This window comes from Lepidochelys kempii, chromosome 10 (genome assembly GCF_965140285.1).
Source record: "Lepidochelys kempii isolate rLepKem1 chromosome 10, rLepKem1.hap1, whole genome shotgun sequence".
In the NCBI taxonomy this organism is placed as follows: Eukaryota; Metazoa; Chordata; order Testudines; family Cheloniidae; genus Lepidochelys; species Lepidochelys kempii.
In genome coordinates this window covers 63,618,630-63,642,318 of record NC_136389.1, presented here as the reverse complement: position 1 = coordinate 63,642,318, position 23,689 = coordinate 63,618,630, and the positions used below count along the sequence as shown (strand labels likewise).

The 23,689-nt window shown below is 43.1% G+C and overlaps 1 protein-coding gene across 1 annotated transcript in view; it reads right to left on the bottom strand.

The window, feature by feature from the left end:
* The window catches only part of LOC144930925 (uncharacterized), an 81,389-nt gene that overhangs the window by 9,425 nt on the left and 48,275 nt on the right, over window positions 1–23,689 (bottom strand). The window contains exon 2 of the mRNA XM_078854663.1: window positions 8,000–8,149. Coding sequence (XP_078710789.1) covers window positions 8,000–8,149 — 150 coding nt within the window. The remainder of the gene's footprint in view (window positions 1–7,999; window positions 8,150–23,689) is intronic.

The following is a 23,689-nucleotide window of genomic DNA, read 5'->3' as shown; positions in this document are numbered from 1 at the left end:
CTAAACCTCGGGTGTAAAGTTAGTTAAAAACAGAGAGGTTAGAATGGCCAAATCCTCGGCTCGACTACAGCTGGAATTAGCCAAATTTCAGGCTGAGGAAAAACAAAGGGAACATGAAAGACAGATAGAACTCATGCGGCTGGAGAAGGAGGTACAGGAGGCTGCCCACAAGAGGGAAATGGAGGCAAGGAAGCATGTGGAGGAGATGGAGAGGATAAAGGCCCAGCAGAATATACCAACAAACCCTAGCAATCCTTCTCCAGGTACCACTTCCCATCCCAGAAAGTTCCCCACCTACAAGGCAGGTGATGATACTGAGGCCTTCTTAGAAAACTTTGAAAGGGCCTGCCTTGGGTACAACATCTCTACTGACCAATACATGGTAGAGCTGAGGCCGCAGCTCAGTGGACCCTTAGCTGAGGTGGCAGCTGAAATGCCTAAAGAACATATGAACAAGTATGAACTGTTTAAATCCAAGGCGAGAGTCAGAATGGGGATAACACCCGAGCAGTCTCGTCGGAGGTTCCGAGCCCTAAGGTGGAAACCAGACATGTCATTTACCCGACATGCCTACCACATTGTGAAACATTGGGATGCCTGGATATCAGGAGCAAGTGTTGAATCTCCAGTAAATTTGCCCTTCCTAATGCAAATGGAACAATTCTTAGAGGGTGTTCCTGAGGAAATAGAAAGATACATCCTAGATGGGAAACCCAAAACTGTAATCGAGGCAGGAGAGATTGGAGCCAGATGGGTGGAGGTGGCAGAGAAGAAGAAAACTGGTCGCAGTTGGAGCGGAGACCAGAAGGGACCACCCCAGACCACACCCTATTACCGGGGGCCGCCCAAAGCCCCACCTACCTCCCAAAGAACCCTCCAGACCCCTTATCGTCCCACCACCCCGTTCTCCAGCAACCCACCTCGCCCCGGTGACCCGTCAGCTGGACGATGTTTTAAATGTAACGAGCTGGGGCATGTAAAGGCCAACTGCCCCAAGAACCCCAACAGATTACAGTTCATTGCACCGGAATCACACCAGAGGTCCACAGGCCCAGATACCTCCCAGATACCCTTGGAGCGGAGGGAAACTGTGAGTGTGGGCGGGAAGAAGGTCACCGCGTGGAGGGACACCGGAGCACAAGTGTCAGCTATCCATGCTTCCTTAGTGGACCCCAATTTAATCAACCCAGAGATCCAAGTGACGATTCAACCCTTCAAGTCCAACTCTTTCAATTTGCCTACAGCCAAGTTGCCTGTCCAGTACAAGGGCTGGTCAGGAATGTGGACTTTTGCAGTCTATGATGATTATCCCATCCCCATGCTGTTGGGGGAAGACTTGGCCAATCACGTGAAGCAGGCCAAGAGGGTGGGAACGGTCACCCGCAGCCAGGCTAAACAAGCCGTGGGGCCTAGCTCTGTTCCGGAAACTTCTATCAGGGCCCGGTCAGAGGTGATGGACCCGGACCCCAGGCCAATGTCTGCAACAGCAGTAGTGGATCCAGTCCCAGAGACCCAGACGGAACCAGTCCCAGAACCGGAACCAGCCAAACAACCAACACCAGACCCCGTGCCAGCACTGAATCCAGTACTTGCAACCTCAACACCAGAGGGCCCCACTGAACCTGAACTGGCAGCAGCCGATAACCCTACCCAAGAGGCTCAGCCGGAGCCTGAATCCCAACATAGTGCACTAGCGGAGAGCGGTTCACAGTCAACAGAAACGGCTCCATCCTCTATATCACTTCCAGAGGGACCAAGCCTAGGTCCACAATCCAATGAGGAACTGATGTCTCCAGCATCAAGGGAACAGTTCCAGACCGAACAGGAAGCAGATGAAAGCCTCCAGAGAGCTTGGACGGCAGCACGGAGCAACCCACCGCCTCTCAGCTCTTCTAATCGATCCAGAGAATTAAAGGTTTGTCAGTTTACAGCTCAGGGAGGAGATGACGCTGAGTGGCCTGAAGGTGTCTATTACGAAGGGAAATGTGCTGGTGGTGTGGAAGAGGTGAACCTCTCCATGACCCTTGGGCGTATGCAGCGACAGCAGATCCAGGAGCTGTGCACTAGCTACGCGTCAACGTTCTCAGCCACCCCAGGACTGACTGAACGGGCATACCACTCCATTGACACAGGTAATGCTCACCCAATTAGGGTCCACCCTTACCGGGTGTCTCCTCAAGCTAAAACTGCTATAGAACGGGAGATCCAGGATATGTTACAGATGGGTGTAATCCGCCCCTCTGAAAGTGCATGGGCATCTCCAGTGGTTCTAGTTCCCAAACCAGATGGGGAAATACGTTTTTGCGTGGACTACCGTAAGCTAAATGCTGTAACTCGCCCAGACAACTATCCAATGCCACGCACTGATGAACTATTAGAGAAACTGGGACGGGCCCAGTTCATCTCTACCTTGGACTTAACCAAGGGGTACTGGCAGGTACCGCTAGATGAATCTGCCAAGGAAAGGTCAGCCTTCATCACACATCTCGGGCTGTATGAATTTAATGTACTCCCTTTCGGGCTGCGAAATGCACCCGCCACTTTCCAAAGACTTGTAGATGGTCTCCTAGCGGGATTAGGAGAATATGCAGTCGCCTACCTTGACGATGTGGCCATATTTTCGGATTCCTGGGCAGACCACCTGGAACATCTACAAAAAGTCCTTGAGCGCATAAGGGAGGCAGGACTAACTGTTAAGGCTAAGAAGTGTCAAATAGGCCTAAACAGAGTGACTTACCTTGGACACCAGGTGGGTCAAGGAACTATCAGCCCCCTACAGGCCAAAGTGGATGCTATCCAAAAGTGGCCTGTCCCAAAGTCAAAGAAACAGGTTCAATCCTTCTTAGGCTTGGCCGGTTATTACAGACGATTTGTACCGCACTACAGCCAAATCGCTGCCCCACTGACAGACCTAACCAAAAAGAAACAGCCAAATGCTGTTCAGTGGACCGGAAAGTGTCAGAAGGCCTTTAACAAGCTTAAAGCGACACTCATGTCTGACCCTGTACTAAGGGCCCCAGACTTTGACAAACCGTTCCTAGTAACCACAGATGCATCCGAGCGTGGTGTGGGAGCAGTTTTAATGCAGAAAGGACCTGATCAAGAATTCCACCCTGTAGTGTTTCTCAGCAAAAAACTGTCTGAGAGGGAAAGCAACTGGTCAGTCACTGAAAAAGAATGTTATGCCATTGTCTACGCTCTGGAAAAGCTACGCCCATATGTTTGGGGACGGCGTTTCCACCTGCAAACCGACCATGCTGCACTAAAGTGGCTTCACACCGTCGAAGAAACTAACAAAAAACTTCTTCGGTGGAGTTTAGCTCTCCAAGATTTTGATTTCGACATCCAACACATCTCAGGAGCTTCTAACAAAGTGGCTGATGCACTCTCCCGTGAAAGTTTCCCAGAATCAACTGGTTAAAATCGTCCTTGAGATGTGGAAAATATTGTTAGTCTTTATGTACTTGGTAGTATATTTAGAGATGCATGTGTCTTATTAACTCTGTTTTCCTAGAGCTCCAGGAAGAAATCCCAGCCAGTGTTTCACCCTAGCTGAGATTTGGGGGGCGTGTCATAAATATAAAGGGAAGGGTAAACCCCTTTGAAATCCCTCCTGGCCAGGGGAAAGCTCCTCTCACCTGTAAAGGGTTAAGAAGCTAAAGGTAACCTCGCTGGCACCTGACCAAAATGACCAATGAGGAGACAAGATACTTTCAAAAGCTGGGAGGAGGGAGAAAAACAAAGGGTCTGTGTCTGTCTGTAGTCGTCTTGGCCGGGGACAGAACAGGAATGGAGTCTTAGAACTTTTAGTAAGTAATCTAGCTAGGTATGTGTTAGATTATGATTTCTTTAAACGGCTGAGAAAAGAATTGTGCTGAATAGAATAACTATTTCTGTCTGTGTATCTTTTTTGTAACTTAAGGTTTTGCCTAGAGGGGTTCTCTATGGTTTTGAATCTAATTACCCTGTAAGATATCTACCATCCTGATTTTACAGGGGGGATTTCTTTATTTCTATTTACTTCTATTTTTTATTAAAAGTCTTCTTGTAAAACACTGAATGCTTTTTCATTGTTCTCAGATCCAAGGGTTTGGGTCTGTGGTCACCTATGCAAATTGGTGAGGCTTTTTATCCAACATTTCCCAGGAAAGGGGGGGTGCAAGTGTTGGGAGGCTTGTTCATTGTTCTTAAGATCCAAGGGTCTGGATCTGTAGTCACCTAAGCAAATTGGTGAGGCTTTTTACCAAACCTTGTCCAGGAAGTGGGGTGCAAGGTTTTGGGAAGTATTTTGGGGGGAAGGACGCGTCCAAACAGCTCTTCCCCAGTAACCAGTATTAGTTTGGTGGTGGTAGCGGCCAGTCCAAGGATAACGGGGGTAATATTTTGTACCTTGGGGAAGTTTTGACCTAAGCTGGTAAAGATAAGCTTAGGAGGTTTTTCATGCAGGTCCCCACATCTGTACCCTAGAGTTCAGAGTGGGGGAGGAACCGTGACACATCCCGACTCTGTAGAAGCAGAAATATTGGGCCACATTGTATGCTGCCCCACAAAGGAAATGCAGCTAGGTAGGGGAAGAGCAAAGGTGGCTTCATAATCTTGGAATTCTGGGCTCAGTTTCTGGCACAATTTAGGGCAAGTCCAGGGTCCCCTAAATTATGGTGGCCTTGTCTGACTGCTTAAGGCTGCACATTGGTCCAGAACGATTGGAACATGATGCACTCTAGCCTCTCCCCAACCATCCCCCCACTGGGGACTACACAGGAAGGTGCTGGAGGACCATACACAAGCCCTACAGCAGTGGGGGGACTCCGTTAAACAAGCTGTATTCCTATGGATGCTGTTCTAAAAACCATAAATCACCAGAGCATCATAAAGAGACTGTAGCTGGGGACAGAATCAGGTCATTGTCATAACTCATGAGTCTTTCATCAGCAGCTTCACCCAAAGCTCTTATCAACAAATACTCCTCCACTTCTAATCCACCAGTGGCATGGGGTGAGTTAGTACAAACTTTTCATAGCCCCGGGACTGCCTGAGATGTTTATTTTGTGAAGAAATGTATCAAGCAAAGACAGAATGTACCTTTAATACTAATCAAAACTATTACACCATAAATAAGTTCCTCTGCTATGGAATAAATCCTCTAGAATAATAACCTCCCTAGGCAGAACCACTGCAAGAGAAAATGCTTCAGGGAGAGGCCTCTACAAATAAAACCCCTGCTAGGAAACTGCTTACAGGGAATGCCTCTCCAGACAAAATGATCTCGTGGATAGTGAGGGTGAGGCAACCTAGGGCACACTCAATCCAGTACTTTTATTTTGCAAATATGCAACTCGGCAGGGGGTTATGTAAATATGGTTGTGCATATTCATGAGTATGTAAATTACAATATTCTATTTGCATAACCCCTCCAGATTTCATCCTTAATATTTATGATACAGACTAAGATCCCAATACGGCAATGATTTATGCCTGTGCTTAACTTTCAGCATGTGACTAGTCCCATAGCTCAGTGTGGCTACTCATATGCCAGAAGTAAAGCATGTGCAGAATTCTCTGCAGGATCATGACCTAAAACAGAAATATACCCTCTTATCTCAAGCAATCAGACTAAGTTGATGTTTAAGCGGGGGAGAGGGGGTTTACACAGCTGCTGTCTGTATTGTCCATGTCCTGTGGATAATATAGAAATTCACTCAGATGCCCTCAACTTGGCATCTTCCATAAGTCCTAAATTTCACTTAGAAATTCCTCCTACATACCCAGTTTGGTGTGTGTCCATACATATTCATGTACAAAAAAAGCCAGATTTAAATCCTGACAAATATTTAGTTTTCTGTGATGAATGATTAATAGCTTACTAAACAATACAGCCCTTCTACTTAAACAGACAACATTCACAGGTTATTCCTTGTTCCACCTCTTGACTATTCTTCTGTCACATAACTAAGAAGTAATTTTAATCATCAATCAATATCCTTGCTGTAACTGCCTGTGCTATAGACCCATCTTTACCAGTACAGTATGCTCATTTTATACTTCCAGTGAAAAAAGCAGATTTATTCTTTTGGAAACTGGTTTGCTATTTGGCATTATTGGGCGGACTAATCTTTGATATGCAACTAAGGAGTCTTTAGTGTAGAGAAAAAGGGACAAATGCTTTAGAACTATGAGATGGGAATCTAACCATCTGACTGATTCACAGAATATATAGTATATAAAATTGAAACAGTTGGCATCAGTCTGTTCCAAGAGATGTCTAGACAGCATGTTGCTGATTGACAGTCAGACATTTTCCAGTAGACAGACTGGCACGTCATTCTGAGATATGTTTGCATATGTTATTGCTTCATGGGGAAAAACAATTAGCTATGCAAGGCCACAATGCAGAACAGGCATTTCTAATCAGGATGCATCTTTATGTTAGAAGTGGATGCTGTACAGTTCTCTAGAATGTTCTGAAGTTTTCCGATCTCCTTTCCACTTCAACTTTGGAGATCTGAATTAAGGACCAAGCACCTGATTTTCATTCTGGTTGTACAAACATCATGCTCATGAAAGATTCTAGACTGACAGCACTATAAAATGACGTCCAATTTCTTTTACAGAATGGACATAGCATGGGCAGCAACATGCTTAGTCCACGTGCCTCAACCCGGCCCCAGAATGGCCGCCACTAGGGGTGAAAGGGTAATTCATTTTCTACATCAGCACAAGAAGAAATTCCTACCCAGCCATTAAAAGCCCCTATAAGTACACTTTGTGTAAGTAACAAAATGTGGTTGGGCAGAGAAGAATTCAACAAAACCCCCAATCCAAGAGATGGTCATTGGGTTGTAGCTCAGCCCCTCTGTAGCAAATTTTCCAGCCTGCCAACAGGAATAATGTCCGTTGCCCTTTTGCACTCAGATGCAGAGGTTCCCAGGCACTGGATGAGTGTGGATTCAGAGGTCCCTTTCTCAGCCTGCCCCCATTAATCCCCACTATGATAGTTCATTCAGAGCTAGCATGGAGCCTACTTCAACAATGTGCAGGATATTCAAAAGCCAACCTGGGCACCCACTCCCTCTGCCTTTCCTCACCATGCAGGCACATTGAAGGGGGATCTAGGGCTTTGCATTGCTCCTTGGCCAACACATGAATTTTACTCTGAGTACTTGGTCACTCTGCATAGACTGCCAGTAGGGGATGCCAACTAATCCTAGCTGTAATGGCCTTTGCAATACTATCTGCATGCATATTTGGAGTATAAAGGGACTGTTCCTGAAAGATGCAGAGTGCCCTGAACCCCCAGTGAAGTTAGTCAGAACTGAGGGCATATGCACTTCCCATGAAGTTCTCAACACTTTGCAAGATTGAATTCAACAGCGAACAATTCAAACAGCTGGCCATGAGGTGGGTAAAGACAGGTACAAAAGAAGGGATATGATCATGGCTTAGCTGCAATTACATACTCATTGGTGAATCAAGGCAAACAGCCTGGGGAATTTTTAGTTACATTGTGAGTTTTGTTTATTTTGCACAGTACCATTTGCAGCAAAAATAACTCAGCATTGGAACCATCATTGGAAGCACAATAGCAAATGATCCAGTGACATGAAAAGGCATCCATACCTGGCCTGAAAATTCCTTTTCAGAGCAGTGTAAAGTAACCAGCATTTAGTCAAAAAGAAACCTGTTTAAAATAACACTGAGAAAATCTGTACCGGAGTAAAAATAAAATGGATGAAAAGTTACTTAACTGAAAGGAAGTCAGAGAGCACATCAGATAGGGTAATGGCACATTTAGGAGTCATGCTCTAGCAGTTTGGGGGAGGGGATGTAGAAAAGGTAATTCCCTAATGGAAGGAACAGGTTGAGACAAGTTTCCATATTCCGTCCTGTGGAATCCATTGGTCAGTCTATTGCATATTTAGTTTCAATATCAGTTAAATCATCACTGGGAAAGAAGATGTCAGCAAAATGAACAAAACAAGCATAAGAAATAATTACTCACCAAGGTCAAACTCTGGAAAGATGGTGGAAGCATCATTTACAGTGACTGAAAAGCTCAGAGGAGTTATCAGTTTTTCCGCTACGTGCTGGTTCTGTGACGAAGAACGCCAAAGCAAAGCGTAAGGCCACACGAGTTTGTGGTTGACCTCTTCTAATCAAATGATGGGGACAAAATTAATGAAAAGGTGAAAAAGTAGTAAATTAATATGAAGACCCCTTTCACAGTTGTAATGTCTATAGGTTTTCTGGCCAAATGTGAGGAGTGCCAGATTTTGTAATGAGTTTACGTACTCAACGAATAAGTTAAATTTGTCACTTTGAGCTAGAATTAGAAGCTGCCTGAATACTGTCCTATGTCACAAATTTTTAATTTTTTTTCCTAAAGAGATCTCATTGTGTCTTTCAAAGATCAGCATCTCAGCTATATCTTTGGATATTTCCCAAATGTAAGAAAATCATTATTTCAACAGCATTCTCTACTGACAAAACAGATTGAGTTCAGTGGTTACTTAGACACAATTTTCCAGGGAATTCAAACATCATTTTTCAAACTGTGAAGCTGCAAGTCTGGTGTTAGGAATGAAGTTACTTTGGGAATGGATAATATGAAAGAAATCCATAAGCCTGAACTCCCAGATTTGGACGGAGCAGAAACAGAACTACTGTCTCATCGATTGACATGTGGTAGAGCAAAGACCCAGACGGTATCAACCTGAAGTTCCTTTGTCTTTACCATTGAGATTGTCTGTCTTATCTAAATTACTCAAAAGAAAAGTGCAAGATTCCACCTTACTCAGGACGGCATTAATTAGGCTATACAAGCTAATAAAGTGAGAGAATTTATCTGCCTTCCTTTCACATCAGAATTAGATATTAATCAGAAAATGTGTCACTACATGACAACCAGTTCAATGACAAAAATCAGATTCAGGCAAATTGGCACCAGTCCCCTCAACTGATAACTTCTCTGTAAAATGTATTTTGTTTCATGGGCAAAAACCCCATAAAATTGCAGAGAATTTAGCTTTTTCTTATTTGTGGGTTTCATTTGGCTAACATTGCTGTAGAAGAATGGAACTGAACATGCAAGTATTTTTTCAGGATATTTTGTCCCATTCCTAAATATACAGGGTCCCTTCCATTCCCCTGCCCTCCTTTCCCTCCTCAAGATCTGCCTCTGCTAGAGCTGGTCAGAAAATAGGATTTTCCTCCTTGACAAATTTTAACTTTTTGGCAAGATACTGAAAACTAATTATTTTTAAAATTCAAAATTGTTTTGGGTTTACTGTGTGGTTGCTGGATGGTATTACTGGCCTGTGATATCAGTTCAGACTAGATGATCTGATGGTCCCTTCTGGCCTTAAACTCTATGACACCTTTGCAGCTTCCGAATCTTGGATCTGGCTCTAGGCTGCTGTCACCGTGTTCCTCTCCCAAGGCACACCCTGTGGCCCAGGACTGGGTCTTTGCCCTCACCCAGCCTCACCCGCTGTTCCATGGCATAGGCCCAGACAGCAGTAACACAGCCTGCCAGCTAGCTCCAGGATAGTTCACCCCTTCCAGCGTTGTTAGTGAAGAAAAGGAAACAGACAAAAATGAACTGTCACATAAACATGTAGGACTCTCTGTGCTCAGAGAGTATGTCTATACTGCAATGTAAGACAGGGCTGGAGCCTCGGCTCAAGCCTAACCCCTCCGCCCCTTGCATGTACACTACAATTGCACTAAACCAGAACTTGGTCCCAGGACCCTGCAGGGCTAGAGGTGGGTCCGAGCCCTATTGCTTTTCATTGTAGACCCAGCTCTGCTTGGCTTGCATCCTGGGAGTCACCCAGAATTATCCCACAATTACATGGGACAATTTCCTTAATCCTCTCTATCCCAACGATCTGCAATCCACTATGGTGAAAACAGAAGCCACCTCCTGTTTTGCATATGGCAGCAGTTCAGGTCAGAGTTAACCCATTCTCTTCTGATCACCGATCTGCAAGCACATTGTCAGAGAGACTCCTGGGTTTGCAATGGAGAGCGAACTGATCAAGTATTTCACAAAGCAAGCTGCTTCCTGGTAGTACGTAGGGTGGGCAGTGAAGTTTTCCTACAGTGCACTGTGGTCCTAGAGTTAGAATGGCCACATCTGGGGGAGTGGGGTCTTCTAGGAACTCTGGGATATAATTACTAAGACTCAGGTCTGCACAGTGCAGTGTGGGAGTCAGAGCCCTAGGTTCAAGCATGGGTTAGAAAAGTCTTAACATAGGGTTAACATACAATGTAGACGCTCAAGACCTAACACAGGTCAGCTGACTCGATTTCCAATAACCCTGGTCTTCCATTACAGTGTAGACATACCCAGAGAGCCCTCAGTAAGCAGTGACCTCAATCCAGCTCATCGACTAGACTCTAATAATAGTTTCACAACAGTGCTTCAGCATCAGGCCCTTCCTTCCCAGGAATGGGGATATGAGGCACCAGTTGCTCAAGAAGTTCCTGCCTTCTGCAGGAGCTGAAGATTAGAGCCCTGTTCTCCTCTCTAGTCTGCCTCCTACTGTGCTGTGGTCTCACCTTTTAAGCTCCTCCCATCGAGTCTGACATCTCACACAGGTGTGGGTGGGACACGGCTGACTGAGCCCACAATAACTCATTAACCCTGTGTTGCCCCGTGTGGGGATTATTTACCCCATCACAGCTGCTCTAGCTTATGCATGCTGGCCACAGTCCATGGAGATCAGCCAGACTCAACAGCATCCTGAGCTTGTCCCTTTTACTCAGCCAAGTCCTCTCATGCAGGAGTAGGAGGGGGAGGAATAGGAACCATAGTGACAGGCCTATGCAGCAGGAATTATCCACTGCCTAAATCTGCTAGATGTATGGCTGATTTGGGCCAGAAGCCAAATACAAAAAGAATGTGACCATGGTGCTGGCCCGTTAATTGTAAACAGAGTAAACCTAAAAAGACGCAGTGCCTATTCAAATGTATCTTCCTTACCCAGTCTCCTCTGAACTCGTGAGCATCGGGGATGGCACTGCACCAGCCCTGATACTAACCCCAATAACACTACTTTCGGTACTGGCATCATCCAAGTGCTAGGAGAACAGGAAAGGCAGCATCATCAATCAATATGGACGCTGGTTGGAGGTGTTTGTACCCGCCACACGAATAGCTATCACACAAAAGAAATATAAAGGCTAAGCATCATCCTTGAGGTTTAAACACTCCTGAATCTAGAGCTGTTCTTAGTGTTCCTTTTCTCCAGTAACTATAAATAGTGTATTTTCTGCACACTAAGCAGATGTGGATTTCATCATTTTGCATAATAATGTCCTAATTTTGATAACAAATGCATTTTGTTAAGAGGATGTATCCCAGCATTATGTACATGCTTCATAGATTTAGTAAAGGAAGACCAATGACAACAGCAGAGGGATGTAAAATTTGACCTTCAGCTAGACAATGATTGGCACTGACTATAATTCCTTATGAGATTAATCAACATGCTGATGTGTGTGGAGAGAGTACATAATCAGCTGCTCTTCTTCAGAAACCACTTTGTATGGAAAAACAATCCAATGACAGCTTTTAAAAAAAATGTAGGTACCACAGCAATTGAAACTAGAATACAGGACCAACATCAGACATTATAAAGAGAGCTCTGCACATTTTAGAGGGCATTTCTACACAGGAAGAAAAACCTGCGACTGGTCCATACCAGCTGACTTGGGCTTGCAGGGCTCAGGCTGCAGGACTGTGTCATTGCTGTGTACAATTCCAGGCTTGGGCTGGAGCCGGAGCTCTGGGACCCTCCAACCCTGCAGGCTCCTAGAGCCCAGGCTCCAGCCCAAGCCCAGGAGTCTACACAGCAATGGAACAGCCTGAGCCTTGCGAGCCCAAGTCACCTAGCACAGGCCAGCCACATGTGTCCAGTTGCTGGTAGACATACCGAGAGTGTTCAGGGTGTGAAGGGACTAGCAGATTAAATCCTGCAGTTTAGTTCATGGATGCTGGAAGCAAATCAACCCCATCCACCCATTTGAAGGTTCAAATTTGCAGAAGTCTGACTTCCAAAATGATCCCCCTCAGAACTGGTTCTTCTCTACCCCGAACTGTCACCTTTCCTCAAATTCCACTCAAGCCCCCCTGAAGATGAGGGGGGAGTTCCAGAGATGGACGTTAGTTCCAGAAAGTAGAAGCTGGAATGGGGAGCAGATCAGTAGGGTGTTCTGTACCTCATCCATTTCAACACACATCTAGAGATAAAAAAGAAGCTCATCTGTATACACAATTGTGCACCTACATTCTCTGAGGATAATATTTAAATTCTTCCACTGCTGTCATCACTTCCACTATACTACCATCCTTGAAGCACGGGCAGATTGCTGAAATACCTATTGATAAAAAGGCATTTATATTACTAAAACTAGATATTGCTTAACTGCAGACAAATGGCCAGTCAATCACCTAGCTAGCCATTAGCACATGCAGTTACCTCATTTGCATGTATGCTTGTAACAACTGTGGATGAAAAAGTAGACATACACTGCATTGAATTTGGGCCTCCATTAAAAAAATGCTGTGGTTAAATAGAAGGGTGCTGGTGTTTGCGGGTTTATTGAAAGAAGGAGAAATGCCAACTTGGACAAGGAGGAAGGTTCAGTGGTTTCCCAGCTGCATTAACAACCTTCAGCCAATGTTGTTGTCATCATTATTAGAGAAACTAAAGGTATACTCAGTGCTTTAACACCCACATGCACAACTTTAGGGGCACAAAGATGGAGCCTGTTCAAGAATGTATGCTAAGGTTCATGATTGCATTAAACCTCAAAAGCCAGTACCAAGACAAGTGAACTTGAGGTTTGATACAAAAAAGTCCCACACTGCTCTCACTGTGAGCAAATCCACATCAGAATGTATCAGATAAATCAAGAACATCCTCAGTGTTGACATTTTCTTTAGCAAATGTTTTGGTAAGAAGGATTTTAAAGTGAAATGCTTATAGCACTAGAAAAAGTGTATTTGGTTTATTATAAAGTTAATCAGATCATCATAAATGTGGAGATGGGTTCTTCATACAACAGTTAAACCACAGAGGAAGGAAGCTGTCAATTCAAATGCAAATGGATTTTATCTTCATCTGCTCAACAAACAGGAGTTACCGATCAATAGACTGTTGTACTTGAAATAGCTCCAGCCACTATACAGTTCATTCACGGCTCTGATCACGTGCATCTGTGTCAATCAAAACCGCACCCATGTGTCTCTGTACAGCCAGATCCCAGTACATACCCATCTCTTTTCCCATCCAGGGCTTCTAAGCTAATGTAAATACAAAGGTGCTGGAACTAGGGATGCTGCTGCACCCCCTGGCTTGAAGTGATTGCCAGCATATCCAGGGTTTACAGTTTGGTCCAATGGCTCTCAGCCCCCCCACTATAAAAATAGTTCCAGCACCCCCGTGTAAATGTCCTCTGTTTAAAACAAAACACATCCTTAGAGTATACAATTCACTACGGACAGCACTGTAGCATTAGTAAAAGCCTTAGCTGGGAGTGGTAGAGAGGCATATTGCCCCAGTAGGAGCTCCAGGAGGCATTGCACTGACTCACGCAGGGAGTCACGCTACTACAGGACCATTGGATAAGGTGTAGAACAATGTTCCCTCTAATTTTCGACAGGCCACGTGCATGAAAAATTTCTCCTGTGCAAATTGTTGTGCTTCTGTTCAAATGTTTGTGCGTGCGGTGTTTCACCGTGGGTGCGGGGTTTAGGATCAGTGTGCCCGCGCACACGCGCACAGCTTAGAGGGAACAGTAGAATCTGCTCCCCAACGGATTTGCTGACCCAGTGCAGCAGTAAGTGTGGACAGCCCTGCCCCTTCCACTTCGGGGGTGTCAGCACTCACAGCAGTCCTAGCCCTGTAGAGGGCACATTGGAGCACAGGGGTGGGCACGTTTGTAGAAACCCATTGAAAATCTGCACCGGGCCTATATGGCTACAGCTACCTACATGTAATATTTTAGGTCAGAAATTCAGTGCTGCCTGTGTAAACAGGAGAAGTAACTTACAAAACACAAGCGTGCTGTACACCTTTGGAATGAAAAATATGACAATATTTTACTTGTATTGGTTAAAAAAATATCAGTGAGGAGGTCATTTCTATTGGCCTCTTATTAAATTATTCATTGTTGTACACACATGGATTTTAGTACTATAAAAGGTCATCCCTTTTCTGATGCCGCAACTGTTTCTTGTGGAGTGAGGAAGTGCCCTATGAATATGCAGGCGCACACCCCTGTAACACTTCAGTCACTGTGCATTAATGTGTGTTCTCTGTATATTTCAAAGTCAAACAAATAATACCTGTCATGAACATGAATTTCTAATATCTTCTATATTTCATTTTAAATGAAATGTCAAAATGATGGAAAATATTTCTGAGAAAGTTTGCAAAGGGCAGTGTCTAGGAAAAAGCTGCAGTCTGTAATTCTGCCTGGGTGCAAAGCTTCATGAAAGGGATACTGCCACAGCTTAAAGTCAGAGTTGTGAAATCATTATCTTACTTGCCTTTGTCACTCCCTGTACCCTGGAATCTTAATATTGAAATCTCTTTGCAAATCCAATTTGTCGTTCTCCTTTTAGCTTGTAAGATTTGCCTGCAGCCAGGAAAATAGGTGCTGTTCTATTGGTTCTCTTTCTTTGTTCCTTCTGCACCAACATGTTGACATCATAATATTTACAGTACAGAACTGGAAGCCACATTCTTTCCCTTGGAAGGGTTGGTGTTTGCTGTGGTGTTAATTTTCCCAGATAAATCATCAGAAATGAGAGTGAACACATTACTCACTAGCATTAATTAATCTTATGTGCTAATAAAGTTTTAACCCATTTGGCCTGATGTTTCAGAAGCTGTATCATATAAAAGCATGTGCCCTACCTTCAGAGTTATAAATCAGGCCCTAGCAGCAATTCCCCAGCTCTCTCTCAGCTCTTTAGCCTGGCCCACCTTCCCTCCTGCTGTCGCTGGCAGCCCCTCCTTCCTCTCTCACAAGGCAAGTCTGCTGATTGTTCTGGTCTGCCTGCTGCATCCTGCTGATCCTCCCCTCCCCTCAACCCCAGGGGCTGACAGCTGTTGCAGCTACTGCTGGCCACCCAAGACTTCTGGTAGGAGACCCAATGTGCCCATCTCTCTGCGGGGTGTCCAAAAACTCAGTTCTCACCCACTTCTCCCCCAGCCCTACCACCCCCTACCAGTACTGTACTCACTGCCTCTATCTCCAGTTTCCCCATCTGTTCCTCCTTCCCCACCAACTGGCTCTCAAGTACTCCTCTCCTCCACATCCTCTCCACCTCTGCCTTTCATCTCCCACCCACCAAGGCTCCAGCTCCCTTCCTGCCCCCCTTTCCCTCCCCCTGACTCAGATTTCCTCTGTCACTTCCTACCAGGCCAAAGAACTTCTCCTCACTCATTCCCTGCTCAACCCCTCCATTCATGATCTTTGTACATGCACACTCACCCACCCACACATTTCAGAACTGAGGGGTTCATAAGAAACAGCACGTTTCCCCTTGAAAGTTTGAATTTTAATACATGCAGTGTACACAGAAAAGCCAAAGCCAAACTGCGTTCCTCTGGCTTCTTGATTCATAGACTAAAGCAAAGTAATGGACTGAATCCTTTCTACTCTAGCTGCTGTGTCCCATTAAGGCAGTTCCAGAAACTACTTTTCCCCATTCATGTTGTAGCTTACAACCTGGGACCTAGTAAATTACTAATCTCTTTACTCCCTTGCTTTCTCTCAAATGCAGGAAGGCATCCATCATCTGTTGATCTCCTCACAGGGCCCACTAACAGCCCATTCCACTGTCAGGACTTCAAGGAACTTTTGTAGAAGCCCATTAGAATCTGTGGCCACTGGAGCAGAAAGCAGCATCCTGAGGAAAATTCGAATAATCTCCCTTGAACTGGAGTCGCTTTTAAAGATCCCACTTCATGTCTGTTGAAGAGTTCCATGTTTGAATGAGCGTGAGAGCTCACTGAAGGCAGGGAGGAATCATGACATCTTCTGTTTGTATAGGACCAATCACATTGTCAGTGCCCAATAAACAATACTTGCATGAGTAGAGCTGAACAGAAAACGGGGTTTTCACATGCAAAATTTCAGCATTTTGTAGGAAAAATAAAAATATGCAGTTTTCAATTACTGGATTTCAGACCAACAAAATCAAAAAATTTTCACTGAAAGCAGATACTTTCCACGAAAATCCCAGTTTTCCCTAAAAGAGTTTCAATCAATAATTTTTGATCTGCTTTGGTTGTGAATAGCCCAATTTCCCTCTAGGAAGCAAAAGAGTTCAGGGCAGCCATCTGCACCTGTGAATGGTCTCAATAATGTTCAGTGAGGAAAGGATACAAGGAGGAAACAAAACATCTGATGATTTTAAAAGTAGCTTGTTTAAATCTTCTTTTAAACAAATTAGTGACAAGGAAGGCATTGAATACAAACTGTTATGTATGTTCATCTTGGTGCTTGTCGGATTCCCCTTAAAATACCTGCACAGTTTAGAGACCAGCATGCCCTCCCTTCAGCAGGCTGGAAGTGCACTTGTCCTCTTGGTCATTCACTTGAGAACAGATTCTGGCATACTCATGTTGAGCAGTACAGTTCTTTAACTCCTGAAAGTAACTATTACTGACTGAAATCAATGGGTCTGATCTTCAGCTGGTGTAAGTCTTTGTAGCTTCCTTGACTTCAGAACGTTGGATCATATGTTCAGTGGACCTGCTGAGCATCTGACCAGTGACACCACTTGCAGAGTAAGGCACTACTCTGCATGTGGCAGAATCAGCCCTGTTATGAGAAATTTGGATGAGGAAACTCAGATTTCCTTCAATTTACGTGTACAAAGCTTTTCTCTTTAAGTACCAAAGTCAGATTTGAAATACTGTTACCACATTTGACCTAAGTGGTTGGCTACGATTTAGGGTGCTGAGCGTTGTTTCTGTTAGGAGGAAACATTGATGATGGAGGTAGATATTTCTTTGATGCAGTCCTGTTTCTTTACAAAGTCCTGTTTCCCTGAACACAAGAGAGATCAAAGAACAGCTTCTTTGCTCACAGTTTGACACCTCCTTCCAGCCAGCACTCTGTCCAAAAGCTCGCTCTTACCTTCAGGGCTCACTTTGTAATGAAAGAGGTGCTGGGGATCAAGCAACTTATTTTACTTTCACAACTGATGTGGCAAGCCCAGAGGTGCCAGGGCTATGAACTGCCAAGCCTAGAGATGCTGGGGCTCAGTCCTGGAAATCCCTGGCACAATTAAGCCCTGCTTACGTTCTCAGGGTCATGATACACGTACTTATCTGGCTGTCTCTGTGGCTTCTGTGCGTGATTCTCCCTCACACGCGCACGTACGCACAATGCCATGAATAACCCAGCCCCCTGCATGTTTATTCTGCTCCTACTGAAAATCCTCCACCTACATAGCTCAGATTCCTGACTGCCTTGCTTCTGGCCTGTGTTTTGGACAGTAGCTCCTATTGTTTCAACCATCTATTCCATAAAGGAGCTTAATCGCTTTTTTCATTTATCTTGAATGTAGGCTGGCTGTTACACTCACCAATTTCAAGCCGGTTTCACCCAATCCCCAATATAACAACATGCTGTATATAGCTAAATTCTTTGTGTATTGTGCTAATGAATCTTTGTTAACCAAATAAATCCAATTTTCATTATATTAACCATGTTTATGAAAGGAGAATAAGTCATTAAGTCCAGTGACAGAATTTTATCATTAGCTAAGGACTACAGAAGACTTTTTTTTTAAATATTGGCACAGTCTCAGTCAATTTCTTTCAGCATTAATATTTCAGACTTCTTGTGATCCGTCCAAACACAGCTCTCACAGATGAAAAGATTAATCTTACGCACACACAAAAAAAAGCATTGATTTTCATGCAGCAAATGAATCTCTAATGTCCATACTACCTGCACTGTGATCTCAGGGAGATAAATCATTAATGTGAGTGTATGAACATCATTTTGTTGTGATTAGATTTCACTTACATTTTAATTTAAAAAAACTCACAGGGGATCAAAGAAGCAGCCACATAAGATAAGCGAGACAGTCAAAGTTTTATTTTTCATGTTTGTGTATTGGGATTATCTGGAAAGTTATCATTCATGCAGCAAATTACCAAGAACTACATTAAAAATGTGTATAGCTATTTTCATTTTTGAAAGGTTCAAGACTATAAATAATTAAATGGGTGAGACATCTGTTATTTATGAGCTGAAATGACAGTTTTAATTTAGTTCTTCATTTAGCTGAGCCTTACGTACTGAGACTCTGTGAAAGAAAACACAGGAAATATCTAAAAATGACATCTCACTGAGCATATAGACTTACAGGGGTGCAAATCAAACTCTGGTTATTTTTGTTTTCCTTCAAACCTCATCAGAAAACACACTTCATTTATAACCTAATATTACATATCCACGTGTATTCTGCTTGGCTTACATGAAGACCAGCCAGAGCAATTACAACGATTTAGTTTGTAAAGCCAATCTTTATGGAAGCTCTTATGAAATAAACTATTTGTTGTAAATGTTGAGGTCAGTCACCAATGTATTGGCCACTTGGGAAAACTAATTTAAAACCCCAACACCCAATGTGAAGTATATTTACTGCCTCCCCACTGTCATGTGCTGTAAGAGACCCAGTCTTACATATTTCAGAGACAATCTGAAAAATACTAGCAGCTGCTAATTTGCTGGAAGAGCAGACAGGAAGAAATCTGTTAGTGACAAGGAAGAAAAGTGAGAGAAATGACTCTTTCCCATCTGTATTGATAGCTCAGGCCTATTGCTGGTCATTGCTCAGCACGCCTCTGGTCCAATTCCCATTGATGTGAATAGGACAAAGTAAGGACACTGCGGTGAAGGATGTACAGATCTTTCACATTGCTATTTGGGGCATATATAAAAGAAAAGGGAAGTTGGGTCGAAGGGGAAGGGTACGTCCTCTCCCTTCCTGGCTGGGTATGCCTGTGAGAATTATTGTCCAGTATTTTTCAGATGAGTTTCTATTTGTTTTGTAAACGATAAAATGAGCCCTGAAGAACAGGCCTTAAAAGACTTAAAATAACTTTATTCCGATTTCCCTGACTGTTGAAACTACTCACTAGTTTACACTCCTATTGACTTCAGTGGAAGTTAGAGTGGGGCCAGAATCAAGACTTATTTCCAAAGTGGTGGTATAGAGTGGGTTAAATCTTGCTGTCATGGATTGGGTGTAACTGCTGCCCTTTATTTAGGATAAAGATAAAGAAGTGGCTGAAATAATACCAGTCACATCCAAAACACAGGCACGTGGCACAGGTTGAGCAGAAACTGAATCATATGGCCCAAGGAATTTAAAGTGCAAGTGGTAGGGCTTTGATTGGTGGACTGTTTTTGTCTGTGTGTGTACAAGAAACTAGGGGCCAGGAGAGGCCAAAAAACCAAGCAGACAACAAGCAATGGTAATGTAACCCTGAGGGAAAGCTAAGAAAGATTTTGGGCAGACAGTGCTGACTGGAAAGGCAAGTTTGGAATTGTGTGCAAAGGAATTGTCTCCTGTTTAATTCTTACTGTGTTCCAGGAAACAGAACTTTATGCATAATCTTTGCAAATAAACAAGACTACAGCAAAGAAAATATCTGGCTCTCCCATCACTTTCTCCTTCTAGCAGAAAGGACATGCAGGGCCCTGAACTTTAGCTAATGATTCAGGTTAAAAAAGGGTACCTGTGGGAAATTTAGCAAGCTTAAGAAATGCCTTATAAAAATGCTCCAGTACTGTAATATACCAAACCACAGCAGTACCAGTAGTGCAATTTCTTAATAAGACACAGCACATTGGTTCAACTAATGTTTTGGCTCAAAGTATCCTGAAATTCAGCAGCACCTCACTGGCAGTTTCAGTAGCAAAGATAATATTTGCTGCATGAAAACTGTTTGTGTGTTCACCTGCAGTTGTGTGTGTTTTCTCAGAATCTACTTTGAGGATGTTTCAGGTTTTCTGCAATTCTGCAGCTATCGCTATACTGCGTGCAAGCACATAGAAGAAAGATAGGTAACTACAGCAGCTTTAGAAAATCATAATTCACAGCTGTTATGGCAGCAGCAGGTTAATATAGAATACCAACAGCCCTCCACCATTCCCAATCCAGGATAATAAAAAAAAAATAAGCTAGTTCCATCAGCTGATTAAATTGTTGTTGGTATTTCAATATGTTAATTTGTGAGCTTTAAGAACTGCCAGTTGAATGTTTCTATTTTTACATGCGAAGTCTGACTGTCTCTCTCTGCCATGGCATCCTTTGGAATTTAAACAGCAAAACTTCTTCCCCCTTTCATCCATCTCTTTCTCTCCCTTTTCAAATCCCCTTTTCCTAGATCCTTCTCATTTTCTCCCGTTTACTTTCCTTTCCCCTGTCCATACTTCCACTGCTATCCTTTTTCTTCTCTCCACTTTTTTCATAGCTGTGAAAAGAGCACAGTTATGTATATACTTTAAAAGATATATTTATTTGAATAAAACCAAGAATTCAATTGAATAGTATTTACCCACCCCCTTTTATTTGTATTACAAAAATAGTAATACCAGGAAAAAATTGTTTGTAAAACTGTTCATGGAAACGGTCATGAATTCTAATACTAATATGTATTTGCATTGGAAATGTTCATGTGGTCATTTTGGAAGCTCTGTGGGCTTTGGAGTCATCCAATCAGTGTGTTGAAAAATGCCCTGTGACCTACATGACCAGTCACGCACCACAAACAAGTTATGAAGCGTGAATAGAATACACTATGCCATGAGAATACTCATGGCAAACAGTTTGCAAGCAATCCATAGGCTCATGTTCATTAATTATTAATTATTTTAAATAAAGAACAAACTAAAAGGAGCTCATGTTCATTAATATTAATTATTTTAAATACAGAACACACTAAAAGGAGCACTGAATGAGTTATTTGCTGTGAATGGTCTCCCAGCTTTAGATGTGAGTATGTTAGATCACTCAGCTCAATGCACCATGGTGAGATTAATTTTATTATCCCTATACCATCCCTGAGGTGGCTAGTTTAGCCTTGACTGTCCCAAAGAATACTGATTTCACAATCTCCCTGGACAACTTTGTCTATTGCCCAAATGTTTCTACAGTTACAAAGTTTTTCCTAATAATAGTTAACTTAAATTCTCCCTACTGCAGCTTATGACCAGTATTTCTTGTTCCGTCCTCACTGACTCTGAATAATTGGTCCCAGTTCTCTTTATAACATCCCTTTATGTTTGTAGACAGTTAGCATGTCTCCCTTCAGAATTCTCTTCTGAACTGAACTTGCCTGGTTCTCTTAACATTTCCTCATAAATCTTATTTTCCAAACTTCAACATTTTTGTTGCTCCCCTCTGAATTCAGTCCAATTTGTCTATGCCTTTTCAGCTCCAACTCAAATATAATGTTTTAGTTGAGGCCTAACCCATGCTGAGTCAAAATAATAACATCACTTAATTGGATGTGATACTTCTGTTGGTACGACTCAGGTCAGGTCTACACTACAAACTTACAATCGACATAACTATGTCGCTCAGGGGTGTGAAAAATCCACACCCTTGAGCAAAGGGAGGGCATTTCCCATCAACATAGCTACCATCTCTCGTGGAGGTGGGTTAACTATGCTGATGGGAGAAGGTCTCCCAGTGGCGTAGTAGCATCTTCACTAAAGTGCTATAGCCGTGCCACTACAGCACTGTACGTGTACACAAGCCCTTAGAATAACATTTTTTTCCAGCAAGATGGTTTCTCTTTTGACTGTCCCTACCAACCGTCATGTAGTCTGCAAGGCAGAAGGAGAGAGAGGTGCGGAGAGTAAGCACACAGGCATACGTACTGCAAGGGGAGATTGGCGCTGAGGGAGGTAGCCAGCTAAATTAGTTTTTAGTGGGCCCAAGTGAAAAACAACAGATTAAATGAACCATTTTAAAAACCTTTATCTTCTAAATGAAAAATAAAACCTAGGTCACCTGAGTACTCACTCAACACTGGAGCAATGCCCATTTCCCCATAACTCTAGAGGCAGAAGACCAGACACAGATTTATGGGTGGAAGGGAGGCTACCCAGTTTACTGACCAGACTGCAAAATTAATGATGACTTGTCCTGCAGTCAAGTGTGGTATACATGGACCTGCTGTAAGCAGCTCATGGGCCCTCGGAACTCACGCACAGCATCTTGAGCTCAGAGGTGGTGCGCTAGAAGAGCGGAGAGAGATGCAATTATTTATATAGGGTCATCTTAGAGCAGGTCTATCTGACAACTGGCTACCTAAATCCTACTGTTGAGGAAACCAAACTCAAGACAGGAAGGGACCAAAGTAAAACACAGGGGAAAAGCTCTTAGATGGAAGTCGCCTTCAATAGACAGAGGGGAGTGATTATTCTTTATGCAACAAAGTCATCACTCTTGGAAAGGGGATACTGATAGGACATGCAGACAGTCTGTGGAGAGAGGGGATTGATGACAGAGTATGTGGAAAGTGTTCAGAGACTTGCCTACAAAGTGAAAAGGTAGCAAAATTGACAACTAGACAAACTAGGACCACTTTTCCAAAAGCATCCACTAATTTTGGGTGTCTCACATGTGGAGTGATCAGTGAGAGACACTTTAGGCTTAATTTTCAGAGGTGCTGAGTAGTCACAACTCCAGCTGAAGTCAACAGGAATGACCAGTGCTCAACAGCTCTGAAAAATCAAGAACCTAGCAACTGCTGGAGAAGAGTCCGGAATTATGGTACATATACATATTGATACCATTGACACAGTGGCATGTAAGAAAGAGGTCCTGGAAGATACAGTTAGAAAGCTAGGGAAAAGGATTCCACCCATAGAGTCTAAAGTAACTTTATTTGGAAAATGTATAGTTCCACTCATAAGGTCAGCTATTTAAGGGTAAATTTAGAATTTCAAGATGGTATAAAAAGGAAGTTTTAAAATGAATTAAGCACAATAAATCTTTTGCCGGAAAGAAGAGCCTAAACCAGCTGGGATGGGTTCCTTGTGAAAGGTTAATTGTTTGCACAGAAAATCAACATGGGGAGGAGTACAGCTGATCCAAATAAAGTTCTTTCAAAAACAAAAAAAAGGGTTGTATTTTGAAAAAATAAAATAAAATAAATTTCTGGGGGGAAATACACAAATTTTCAGTATTTTTGAATTTTTTTTATGCTGGAATTGTGGGAAAACATACACTTTTGAACTTTTCCCCTTCTCCACCAGTAATCCCGGATGAAAAATTTTCATAAAATTTAAAAGTGAGAAAGTTACATTTTCATTTTTAAAAGTCACACCCTCACTTTTTAACTTTTTCTTCTCTTTAAGAGACAATAACACAAAGTAATACTTTGACTTTTTGTTGTAATAGAAAAATATTACAAAATGAGAGAAATTGGGTGTTTGTTTTTTAATCCCTCACCTGTTTTTTAGGGAGAGGGGCATGAGAGTGAGAGAAAGTGGGGGCGGGCGGGTTCCTCACAACAAAATGAGAGAAAATGTAAATGAAAATTTGAGATGAAAATGTAAAATCATCAAAACATTCAAAAAGTGAAATACACACACAAACTGCAGGTTTCAACCAGTTCTAGTTTGTGGGACTGAT